The sequence below is a fragment of the Panthera pardus genome, unplaced genomic scaffold (assembly GCF_024362965.1).
Source record: "Panthera pardus isolate Hobbes unplaced genomic scaffold, ASM2436296v1 HiC_scaffold_5, whole genome shotgun sequence".
In the NCBI taxonomy this organism is placed as follows: domain Eukaryota; kingdom Metazoa; phylum Chordata; class Mammalia; order Carnivora; family Felidae; genus Panthera; species Panthera pardus.
The window spans coordinates 14,325,570-14,338,406 of record NW_026526980.1 but is presented as its reverse complement, the minus strand read 5'-3'; the positions used below and the strand labels follow the sequence as shown (position 1 = coordinate 14,338,406).

General features: G+C 42.6%; 1 protein-coding gene across 1 annotated transcript in view; it reads left to right on the top strand.

Annotated features, from left to right (window-relative positions):
- Positions 1 to 2,689, top strand: part of GGA2 (golgi associated, gamma adaptin ear containing, ARF binding protein 2) — a 33,946-nt gene extending 31,257 nt beyond the window's left edge. The window contains exons 16-17 of the mRNA XM_019430404.2: positions 893 to 1,003; positions 1,547 to 2,689. Coding sequence (XP_019285949.1) covers positions 893 to 1,003; positions 1,547 to 1,657 — 222 coding nt within the window. The 3' untranslated portion in view covers positions 1,658 to 2,689. The remainder of the gene's footprint in view (positions 1 to 892; positions 1,004 to 1,546) is intronic.
- Positions 2,690 to 12,837: the final 10,148 nt, after the last annotated feature.

Below are 12,837 nucleotides of genomic sequence, written 5' to 3'. Positions count from 1 at the left end.
TTCAGTTAAGCTTTAGTTACGTGTAAGAGACACCATCTTCAAAGTAGTTTAAGATGGGCATTTTATTGGCTTATTTAACTGGAGGTCTCTGAATATCTGACTTCAGTATATGTCCGAATCCAGATAAAATCTTAAAACGATTCCTTAAGAATCGCTTTCCACCTCTTGACTTTTCTTCTTTGGAGCATCTTCTGTGACAGACTCCACAGAGCATGGAAATGGATATTAGCAGCTCCAGAGTTACATAGTCCTTAAACCTCTTTACCTCAAAAGGAAACTTTCCCCTGGCACGAGGCATGCATATTGGGTACCCAAGAAAGGGCTAGGATTCACCCTGTTGGTGTTACTTGCACAACTTGGACCGGTTACTTGTGTTCAGGAATAGAAGGTACTCTGGCCAGTGAAGATCTTTCATCCACTGCTTTTCATGATGTTGGGCCCCCTGATTAACAGCCATACCAGCATCACAGTGAACATGGGAGGAATGTCCTAAAAGTAAAGATCTAAGATAGACAAAAATAAAGACATACATTCTCTAATCCTCATGGTAATCTTGCGGGACATGTGTTACTATTACTTCTATTTTATAAATTTCTCGTCCAAGGCTCAGAGAGGTTAAGTATTTGCCCAAGATCACAGAGCTAGTAAGAGGCAGAATGAGAATGCAGCCCAAGATGTGCCTTAGCTCCTCATGCTGCCTCTTGGAAGCCAGCTGTACAACTTCAGGTACATTCTATTTATGGAAAGGAAGGACTTTTGGACCCTTTAATCAGGTGGTGGGTACAGGTCAAGTTTTCCCGTTTACCTCATCTCCCTCTTTGACACTGTACTTGATTAGGAATCAGTTAGATGTTGGATTTTTCTCTGCCCCCTCCTCCCCCCCGCCCCATAGTCTATGAGAGTGAAGCTGCAGCCGGCATCCAGCTCCAAGCTCCCTGCATTCAGTCCGTTGACGCCTCCAGCTGTGATCTCTCAGATGCTGTTGCTTGACAATCCACACAAAGTATGTTCTGGCACTTTTGCTAGCAGGGGAATGGGGCGAGGGGGTGGGCCTCAACTCTAGGGAGGCAATGTGGTAGGTTGAGAGATGTGTATTTAGGTCTTGCTCTAAAGTCCCTGGTTGGGAGTGGTGGTGGAATATTCCTCACTGAGTCTGCTTTCCTTCGGAGCTTATTGAAAGAGGATCTGTGACCGGAGGGCCATAGCTGGGAACCAAGAGAGTGATACAGACTCCCCCTAGTACCCTGGAGTCATCTGAAAGGGTGAGGCCTGCCCGTCCTCCTTAGCTGGCCTCCAAGTCGAGGTCCACCTCAGGACTGCATAGGTGTGGGAGTGCTCCCAGGATGTATGACTGGCTTCCCTCGTGTTTGTCGTCCCAAAGGGTCCCAGCCAGGTGTTCCTGTCATACAGCTGTTGGGAGGTCTCACTGGGGTGGAGCTTACATACGTATGTTGTTCCTTGGTGACTACTGGGTGGGTAAAGGCTCTTAATTCTGGGCTGGTCTGTGTCTCTCCCCACTAATTTAACATCTTCTATCTTTGCCCAGGAGCCCATCCGGTTACGGTATAAGCTGACATTCAACCAGGGCGGACAGCCTTTCAGCGAAGTAGGAGAAGTGAAAGACTTTCCAGACCTGGCAGTCTTGGGTGCAGCCTAACTTTTCACGAGACAGACCCTGCCGCTCGAGCTTAGGCCAGTGTGAATGTTGCTGTCTAGATAGGACTAATCACGGTGATTTAGTGCGGAGTGCCAAGAGTTCTATCCCGACGTCAGGCTCTGGATCCCAACCTCTGACTTATTCTGCAGATACTACTTGTGTGTGTGTGTGTGTGTGTGTGTGTGTGTGTGTGTGTGTGTGTGTTGTGGGGGGTTGTGGGGGTGGGTAGCGCAGGCTTGGGGTGTGGGCAGTGTGGGGAAATGCTAAAGCATTTCTGACAACCATCTGCTACAATCATCTGTTTCTGCATGTGGGTGGACACTGATGTCCCCGCCTCAGGTTGGAGGTTTTATAAGCCAAAGTTGTGTTGTGTTGTGTTTTTTCTGTGTATTGTTCTCTTTTCATCCATCCACTCTGTGCCTTGTCAGCCTTTGAAAGTCTCGGCTGCTCCCAGGCTGCTGTTCTCAGGGACCTTAAAAGGGACCTGGTTGGTCTTGGGACAGAGAGTGTCTTCTGGGGCACTCTCTTCCAAGAAAGACCTTGTCTCCATTTCCATTAGAGAATGCTGCTTGCTTGTTTTTGAGAAGATCTTCTAAATGGAATGCTTATTGCACTGTTTTCCAGGCGAGGGGCTGCCACTAGACGAGAGGACCACACTTAGTGGGCCAAGCATGTCCTTCACCACTGTGCCTTAGAATCACCCAGAGAGGACCTTCCAGGGCAGAGGGGAAAGCAGATCCTAGGCCTTAATGCAGGCCTCAGGTTCCGTGGGTGGGGCAGCCTGTCTGGGCCCTTACTCAGGACCCTCCTCTCCATTCTCATCCTGTTTCTCCACAAGCATTTACCCTCCAAGCTCTTTGATTGTGACGCCGTGCCAGTCATTGTCAGCCATAACTAACAGGCTCACTCTTGCCTGTTGACTTCACCGTCCAAGATGAAGGACTGATGCAAATAGATCTGAAAAGAGCTTAGCAGTGATTTAAGTGGTGAACTGAATATAGAAAGTCCTTGAATAAATACCCATGTAGCAAATACGCTTTGTGGAGTTTTGAGTAAAGTAGGAGACACAGAGCCTGTTGCATTTAGAGACGACCAGCCTAAAGGGCACCGTTGCCTATAGAGGAAGTAGGGAGACTTCATGCTGTGGAACCTGACAAACTGCTTCAAGGCCCTGCGGGTCTGGACAAAGCTGGAAAAGAGAGGTGGATTTTTTGTTATGTTTATGGTTTGAAGGAAAAATTCATGTTTATAGTCCATTCTTAGCACCTGCTGTGCACTGGGTGTCCTTTACAGTCCTGCTGTGCTGGTCGGTGGGAGAAGAGAGCTGTGCCTCGCCGATAGAGCCCGATGAAGGACTTTGAGATCCCAAGCAGCTCACCTGTCTGGGCAGGATTTTACCTCAGAAACTGCAAGGCCCTGTTTGGGGCTCTTTAGCACAAAATCTGGTACTTGCCAGTTGGAGCTGTCAACTTCTACGTATAGTTAGAACTTTGCCAGCGCTAATTGGTGGGCATGGGAGCTGTAAAAGATCATCTAGCTATGCTGAGTTTTAAGCGAATGTGAAAATTCCTAAAACAGATAAGTGATGAGTGACTTCTTCATTCTCCCATAAGACTCATTTTAATCTAAAATTACTTGCATGTTCAGATGTTCTGTATAACTTTTCTAGGCTCTAGCTATTTCATAAAGTCTTTAAGAGGAACCCAGTATAATGATGATGTCTGCCCAGACACAACTTCCAGCAAAATGTGTGAATGAGGCTTACACACAAGATTTTTATCCCCTAGTTCATTGGCGAACTTGTGTGTCTCAACATCCTGTCTTCCAGGAGACCGACTCCCAGTGGTGCTTAGGCAGAGTTGAACAGGATAGGGGTGTGTGTGTGGCAGGGGTGCCCTGAAAGTGGCCCTGGTTATCATCAGTGCCTTCTATTTATCAAGTTCAGTGACTACTGAAGGCCTCAGCCTTCATTTCTTCAATGAGTAGTTGACCAGCTACTGGGAGCCCAGCACTTTTGTAGGCACTGCAGATAGAGCAGCGGCCAGAAACCCCTGCCCTCGTGGATCTTCCATTCTAGTGGGGAGACAAATCCATGATATATTGGGTGGAGACTTGGCACTGATGAGCAGTATTTTTCCCCTCTCCTGAACCCCTCCAGGATCCTGCTCACCCGTTTCTGGACTTATCTCTGTGACTGTTCCTCTTTCTCTATCCCTTAAATGTGATGTTGTCCCCAGGATTTAGTCCTTAGGACTTTTCTAAGCACATCCGGGCAGTTAACTGCTAGATGGGCTTAGACCTTGTCTCAAGCTTCTACCTCCTTGCTGACATCAGATCCATATTCATCAGTGGTTATCTGTAGCTTTCATTGTTAACTCGGACTCCTCCCCCTTTCCCCCTACATTTTCTTTTATTTGAAAGCACCTATCTGAGTCTTCATGGATTCTTGATTCCTGCTGCATCTATAGCCACTCAGTAGTTTTTGTCTCGGCTAGTCTATTTCTTTTCTTTTTTTTTTTTTTAATGTTTAGTTTTGAGAGAGAGCATGAGTGGGGGTGGGGCAGAGAGAGAGGGAGACACAGAATCCGAAACAGGCTCCAGGCTCCGAGCTGTCAGCACAGAGCCCGACGCGGGGCTCAAACTCACGAACTGCGAGATCATGACCTGAGCTGAAGTTGGACACTTAACCGACTGAGCCACCCAGGCGCCCCTCGTCCACTCTATTGCTAAAGCCTACATCATGCCCTCCCCTGCCTTCACTCTGTCACTGCCCTGATTTGGCTTTCCGGGGGTTGAGGGATGGGGGGTGCAGTATTCTGCCTCTCAGATCTCAGAACCATTACACTTGCCACCACCAGAATGCTCTAACACATCTGGCCACTTGATCCTGGGCTGGAAAATCCTGAATGGCTTCCTAATGCTCTAAAAGTTTTTGCAATCAAATGGAATGCTTGAGTGCTCTTAACTCTTCTCTAACTTTGTGTGCTTCCTGCCTTTCTGCATTCTGCCGAGAATGAGCACTTCTCTCAGCCACAAGATCGTCCTTTCATGTTTTGATAATGCCACGTTTTTCCATAGCTTTAGGAGGCCACTCCTCTCCTTTTATCTCTTCAGTGAATTTAAGACTAGGCTAGAAGCCTGCTTTATCTGTGAGCATCAATGGTCTATGGAGATGGTAAATGTTGAACACAGGGTAAATGACAACAACAGAACATGAATATTACCTGTTAAAAATGGTGTAAATTTACAGACCAGACATTCAGGGTAGAGAGCAAAGGTAATATTCTAAAACACCAGTAGTGCTTGATTACTAGTATCTACAAATCAAGTATATCCAATGTAGGAGATGCTGACCCAACACAAAAATATAAAATTCTTCCAACTAGGTGTTTTGTTTTCTTTGGAAGAAAACAGTAGGAGAGTGTCCTGGAGTGGTAGCCATGTGGGGTTTTAGTGGGGGTGGGGTGGTGTTAAAGATCAGTCTGACATTTTCTATCTGGAAAGAGGTGGGGCCAGGTAGGACAAAGGAAGGGTCCTCGGGTGAGATGAGCCAAGATTTTCATTATATAGGTAAGGCACTTAAGGTCCACGGTTTGCATTTAATGTCCACTGGAATGAAAAAACCCCGGCCCTTTTTCCCCTTGTCCAGTGCATTCCCAATTATACCACGTTCATTCCGAGAAAGCTTGCATTTTGCTTTGTTTTTAAAGTTTCTTTTTTGAGAGAGAGGGACAATCCCTAGCAGGGCCCGAACTCACAAACCATGAGATCACAACCTGAGCTGAGAACTGAGCCACCCAGCTGCCCTGAAAGCTTGCATTTTAAAAAGTGTGAACATTCTGCTCTTTCTGACTTTGATTCTTGAATACTTCATCCCACTTCCAGAGGTAACAGTAGGATTTTAAGAGTTAACATTGTAAAAGCATACTGCCATGTTACTTAGGCACCAGATACTTAGGATTTTAATGTTTGAGGTTTTCTGAAACCCCAAACAGTCTGAAATAATTAAGGCAGCCCTCGGTTGTGATTCCGCCCTTTAGCTTCACTGCTGCCTCTAAGAAGCCATGTAAGTAATTTATCCTCTTCAGATTCCTCTGGAGAGCAGAACTTTTTTGAGAATCAAATGTTAATGTATGTAAAGTGACTACAGTGCTACGTGGCACTTAGCAAAGACTTACTTCATGTTTGCGGTTAGCCTGTCCACCTGATTTCCAGCACATGAACAGAGGTGACTTACCTATAACTGTAAGTTCACCTCCTCAACTAACAAAACAGATGTTTAAAACCTTGGTGAGTTTCAAATTAATACTGAGACACCCTGAACATCAAGGATAGAAGGGTAGCAAAAAGTATTTATAGGAAACCATACTCCTAGACCTAGTCACAAGGGATTCTCGCCATTTTCAAAGTCTCCCCCAAGTCTAGTCAAAAGATTAAATCCATAACAGAACAGTTAGAAACTAAGGATGAACACATTTCCTACAAAACATTCAGTTAGTTTGGTAAACAAAGCTGTGCATTCCAAAATTTATAACCCAGACACCAAAATTCGAAGCAGATAACTTAGTCTGTTCTTGTTTTTGAATGCATGGGCAAAATACTCTAAAGCCAGTGGCAGTCCTATTGAAAGAATACACTGTATAAAGCGTGTTCTGGGGATGCTGTTAACCACCTTAATAGCTCAACTGGATGATTTGGTCAGCTCAATAATAGATGTAGAAAAAGGCATTCTATATCATTCACTGTTTATTCCTAATAAAAGCAAATGACCTGCAGCATGTTTAATAAGGAGATACTATAGTGGCCTAAACAGAAAGGTTTATTTCCTTGTTTAAAAGGCGGCCAGAAATAGTCCAGAACCAATGTTGGTAATGTTGAATAATGACAGTCATTAGGAACCCAGGTTCCAGCTACTCCTAAATCCTCACTCAAGGATGTGCTTCTCAACGTCATGTTACAGGATGATGGCTGATGTTCCAAGCCACAGGGAGGAAGGGGAGGAAGGAATACAGGAAAACTGATAATTCTTAAAGTATCCCGGAACTTTCATGTGATATTTGCATTTACATCTTCTTGGCTGTTTAGTAACAGGGCCACACCTAGGTGCAAAGAGGCTGAAGAATTGTCATATTCACATGCAATGCCACACCACATGAAACTGGGTTTTAGCTAAACACAGGATTCGTAGTAGTGGATGAACTGTCTACCATAAGGCGCTGTGGCAATCTACTGGGGAAGAAAGCTGCCCTTGAACTATTGCTAAATGGGAAAACGCGCTTTTATATTTTGTCATGACCCCAGTTTTAAGACTAAGCAACCCCAGGGGACACCTGGGTGGCTCAGTCAATTGAGTGTCTGACTCTTGATTTCAGCCCAGGTCATGATCCCCCAGGGTCATGGGATCCAGTGCATCAGGCTCCACACCGAGCATGGAGCCTGCTCTGGATTCTCTCTCCCTCTGTCCTTCACCCCTACTCGCACATGCTCTCTCACTCGCTCTTGCACTCTCAACAAAAAAACTAAACTACCCTGGTATATGTATGCATATATAGTAACTAGTAAGTCTTTGGGTCACAGAATTGCAAATGAGTTCTTTTTAAATTTTATATGCATTTTCTAAAATATCTGGGCTGAAAAGTCATTTTTGCGCCCAGTGTTTTTCAGACTTAAAACCCAAAGTGTGGAGAGTCTTTCCACCTGATTACCCTTCTAGGAGACAGTGCTACTGGTTCCTCATCTGTCCTTGGAGATAATTCTGGCATGTTCAAGTCAATGAACTGTACTTTGCTTTTTTTTTCCTTCCCGTGTAATGATATAGCTTGCCGAAATGCCATAATCAGTACAAACTGCTTGGTAGAAAAAAGAATGGCCCCTGCTTTCTGCTGTCCTGACAGCAGATGGGATCAGTCAGTTATATGTTGAAAGTCCTGGGTTTTAAAACTGGCACATGAGTTTCCTGGTAGTTTCTGTGTATTTCCCTTCCTCTCCCTCCCACTGGCTTCATTCCCATGGGCCCAAACATGCTTTTGTCTTCTCTAGCACCCCTCTCCCTCCTGCCTTATTTCTGGCAGCCCAGCATGGTACAGTGAAATAAGGATGGGCTTTGGGATCAGGTTCAGTTTCTAGTTTTTTGTCACCTGTAGCATCCTGTGCAGGACACTCCACATCCCTGGGCCTCAGTTTTTCTGTTCTTAAATGGTAAAAATGTTAAAAATCGATTTCATAGCAGAGGGGGGAGGGGCGCCTGGATGGCTCAGTCGGTTAAGCATCCTACTTTGGCTCAGGTCATGATCTCACAGTTCGTGAGTTCGAGCCCCACATTGGGCTCTGTGCCCACAGCTCAGAGCCTGGAGCTTCAGATGCTGTGTCTCCTTCTCTGTCTGCCCCTCCCCTGCTTGTGCTCTCTCTCTCTCCCTCTCTCAAAAATAAATGTTTAAAAAGTTAAAAAAAAATCTATTTCATAGGTTTTGATGAGGATTTATTCAGGTCAAGAAAATGCCCAACACAATAGATTCTATATAACTGTAGGTGTTATTTCTCTTCAAATCCCCTTATTTGAGGTTTCTTTTATTTGCCACTGTAACTGTGGTCACTTGCATTTTGTCACTTTGTTCATTTCACAGCCTTTCCTATTCTCATGGAAACCAATAAAATTTTGCTAATGATACTAATAACCTAATGTTTGCAGAAGCTACAAAAAAGGTTGATGCTTTTCATAGAATCTGACCGTCCCCTCCATATCCATTAAGATTAGTATCAGCTGCAAGAAATGGATAAGCCCAGAGTACCAATTGCCTAATACGTCTCTGAATCAGTTACTTGGGACTATTGCAAAAATGTGTACTGTAAGTTGGGTGACTTAAGAGAAATTTGGCAGTTCTGGAGGCTAGAAGTGTGATAATCAGGCCATGTACACTCTGAAACCTGTCAGATAATCTTGGTGATTTGCAACAATCTTTGGAATTCTTTGGCTCGTGGCTGTGTAACTCCAATCTATCTTCATGGTCATGTGGTGTGCTCCTTGTGTGTGTCTTCATGTGACCATCTTATAAGGATGCTGATAGTATTGGATTAAGGGCCTACCCTACTTTAGTATGACATCTTAACTAGTTACATCTGCAATGATACAAGGTCACCTACCAAGGAACTGGGGGTTAGGATTTCATGCCCAACTTGTGGAGAGATGAGTTAACTCCTAATTCTCTCAAATTCAGGAACCTCTGAGGTAGATTGGGGCCCATATGCAGTCCATATGATGTTAAGCACCCAGGTGACTTCAATCTTGCTCTGCCATGAGTGATTTCCACTGCTAAGAACACTTTATGGTTCATGATAGGAGACTGACAACAAAAGACAAATTACCAAACTCAGGAAAGAGAGAGGACATCACCACTTGTTCTATAGAAATTAGAAAGGATTATAAAGAAATGTTAGGAACAATTTTATGCTAACTTAGGTGAGATGACAAGTTTCTAGAAAGACCCAAATTAACAGCTGATTTAAGAAGAAATAGAACATCGGGGCACCTGGGTGGCTCAGTTGGTTAACCGTCCCAACTTCAGCTTAGGTCATGATCTCACGGTCCGTGGGTTCAAGCCCCGCGTCAGGCTCTGTGCTGACAGCTCAGAGCCTGGAGTCTGCATTGGATTCTGTGTCTCCCTCTCTGCCCCTCCCCTACTCACTTTCTGTCTCTGTCTCTCAAAAATAAATAAACATTAAAAAAAAAAAAAGAAACCGAACATTTGAATAGGTCTATAACAAGAAGTTGAATTGATAATTTAAAGTCTTCTCAACAAATGTCCAGGTGCAGATGGCTTCACATTAAATTCTGCCAAATATTTAAAGAAGAGGCTTTCCCAGTTCTTTACAAACTCAGAAGATAGAAAAGGATCACTTCTCAAATGATTCTGAGACCAATATTACTCATAAACCAAAATTAAAGGTCACAAAAACAGATTACAGACCAGTTTCCCCCCATGAACATTGACAAAAGTTCTCAACAAAATAGTAGCCAAGCAAATCTGGTAACATTCTACCCCATGACCAAGTAGAATTTATCCCAGGAATGCAAGATTGGTTTATCATCTAAATGTCAATTACTATGTAACATCGTTTGAATAGAATAAAAGGCAAAAGCCACACAATTATCCTAATAGGCACAGAAAAGTATATTTATAAAATCCAACATTTTAACAAACTAGAAATAGAAGAAAAAGAAGCTCAACTTGAGAAAGGGATTGGACTGAATGCTAAAGACAGATTCTTAAGATCTGGAGCAAGGCAAAGATGTCAGCTCTTGTCTCCTCCATTCAACATGGTACTGGAGATTCTAACCAGTGCAGTTAGTAGAGGGAAGAAAGAGGGAAAAGGAAAAGAGTCTGTACTTGCAGATGTTATGAACCTGTACATAGACAAATCCCAGGGAATACATGCACACATAAATAGCTTGAACTGATGAATTCCATTCACAATAGCATTAAAATGCAATACTTGGGAATAGATTTAACAAAAGTGCAAGACATTTGGCAATGTGCAACTACAAGGTAGTATTGAGTGAAATTAAAGATCTAAATTAGAGATTCTGAAGGAGGGGTGATTGTTCCCACTGAGAGACACTTAGCAATGTGCATAGACATTTTTAGTTGTCACAACTTGGGGGAAGAGATGCTTTGGGCATCTAGCGGGTAGAGGCCAGAGATGTAGCTAAACGTTGTACAATGCATAGGACAGCCTGAACACCAAAAAAATCATCTGGCCCCAAGTGTGAATATCCCCGAGGTTGAAAATCCTAATCTTAAACAGAGAGCCATTTCACGTTCATGGATCGAAAGACTCGATATTGTCAAGATGCCAGTTCTCAAAATGATCTGTAAGTTCAATAAAATCCCTATTCCAACAGCATTTTTATGTAGAATTGATAAGCTGATCAAAAGATGTATATGGAAATGCAAAAGGTCTGGAGTAGCAAGAGAGGGAGGGGCAGCAGAGAGCCTGATGCAGGGCTCAATCTCACGAACCGTGAGATCACCCCCTGAGCTGAAACCTAGGCTCTTAACCGACTGGGCCACGCAAGCAACCCCGCCAGACAAGTTTTAAAAGAACAAAATGGAAAGACTTAACACTATCAGACTTCCAAACTCACTATAAACTACAGTAATCAAGAGAGTTTGGTTTTGGTACAGAATCGGCATATGGATAATGGAACAGAATTAAGAGTCCAGAAATCCTTATATTTATGTCATTTGATTTTTGACAAAGATCTTAAGGCAATTCAGTGGAGAAAGGAAAGTTTTTAAATCGTCCTGGGATAACTATATCTGTATTTAAAAAAAAAACCCAAATAAACAAAAAACGGGTGCCTGGCTGGCTCAGTCGATAGAGCACCCAACTCTTGATCTCAGGGTTGTGAGTTCCAGCCTCACATTGGGCATAGAGGTTACTTACAAATAAAATCTTAAACAAACAAACACACTTAGGCCATTAACCTCATACCATAACCAAAAAATGAACTCAAACTGGATCACAGACATAAATGTAAGAGCTAAAATTTTTAAAACTTCTAGAAGAAAATATAGGAGAATTCTTCATGGTTTTAGGTTAGGCAAAGATTTCTTAGATTTCAAAGATTTCTTAGATAGTATGATCCATAAAAAAGAACAAGTGATAATGTTATTTATCAAAATTGAAAACTTTTGAGCCTCAAAAGACACCATTAAGACAATGAAAAGACAAAATACAGATTGGGAGAAAATAGTTGTGAACCATATTTCTAATAAGGGAAGTCAGAATATGTAAAGAACTTTTTTTTTTTTAATGTTTATTTTTGAAAGAGAGAGCGAGAGCGTGAGCAGGGCTCAGAGCTGTCAACAGAGCCCTATGTGGGGCTCAAATTCATGAGCTGTGAGATCATGACCTGAGCTGAAGTCAGACGCTTAACCGACTGAACCACCCAGGCACCCCAGAATATGTAAAGAACTTTAACAGCTCGATAATATGAAGACAGGCAACGCTGTTTAAAAATGGGCAAAAGATTTAAATAGATGTTTCACCAAAGAAGATGTAAGAATGGCTAATAAGAACATGAAAAGATGTTCAAAATTGTTGGTTATTAGGGAAATGCAAACTAAAGCAACAATGACTTACTACTACATAACCAATATTGGTAAGGCTATAGAGAAACTGGAACCCACACACATTATTGATAATAATGTAAAATGGTACAGGCATTCCAGGTAAGTTTGGCAGTTTCTTAAAAAGTTGAACATAAATTTATCTCGTAAGTTGGCAATTCCACTCCTTGGACTATATCCCAAAGTAATGAAAACTTGTCTACACAAAGGCATGTAGTGAACGTTCACAGCAGCATTATTTAGGATGACTTTAAACTAGAAACAGCATAAATGTGCATCAGTTGGTGAATGAATAAATGAAATGCATTATTGTGTCCACACAATGGAATACTATACAGCAACATAAAGGAACAAGCTACTGATACATGGTACAACACAAATGGACCCCAAAAACATTCTACTCAGTAAAAGAAGGCTGATACAACAGACTACACAGTATATGATTCCACGTATCCGAAAAATCCAGAAACGGTAAATTTACAGACCTCAGACTAGTGGTTTCCTAGGGTCTGGTGTGGGAGCAGAGATTAAATGCAAATAAGTAGGAAGGAACTTTTTTGGCTGATGGAAATGTTCTTGTGGAGATAGACTAACACTCTAAATTTACCAAAAGTCATTGAATTGTATACTCACAATGTGTGAATTTTATATCCTGTAAATTATTAGTAAAGTTGTTTTTAAAAAGTTCCTCGAGGAGGGGAGGGTCATATTGTAGAGGCACTTAAGGCTTCCAATACCACAGGACATGATCAATTTGCTCCTACCAAGGATAGTGTACGAGCTTTCCTGCTTTGTGGAGTTAGGTTCTTAGATATAGTCTTCAAGAATTACCGTATGCACGGAGTCAGAATATGCCTGGGGTGAGAACGGATAAATGGCAAAATTATTCACAATTGTACAGAAAGGATTTTTTTTTAATTTTTTAATTTTTCTTTTTCTTTTTTTTTTTTTTTGGTTCCTATGACAAAGGAGGTCCTCGGTTTTCTGAGGCGTCACATTGTTTATTTTAGGCTGGAGGAAACGGTTACGTGCAGACCGGTGAGTTCTAGT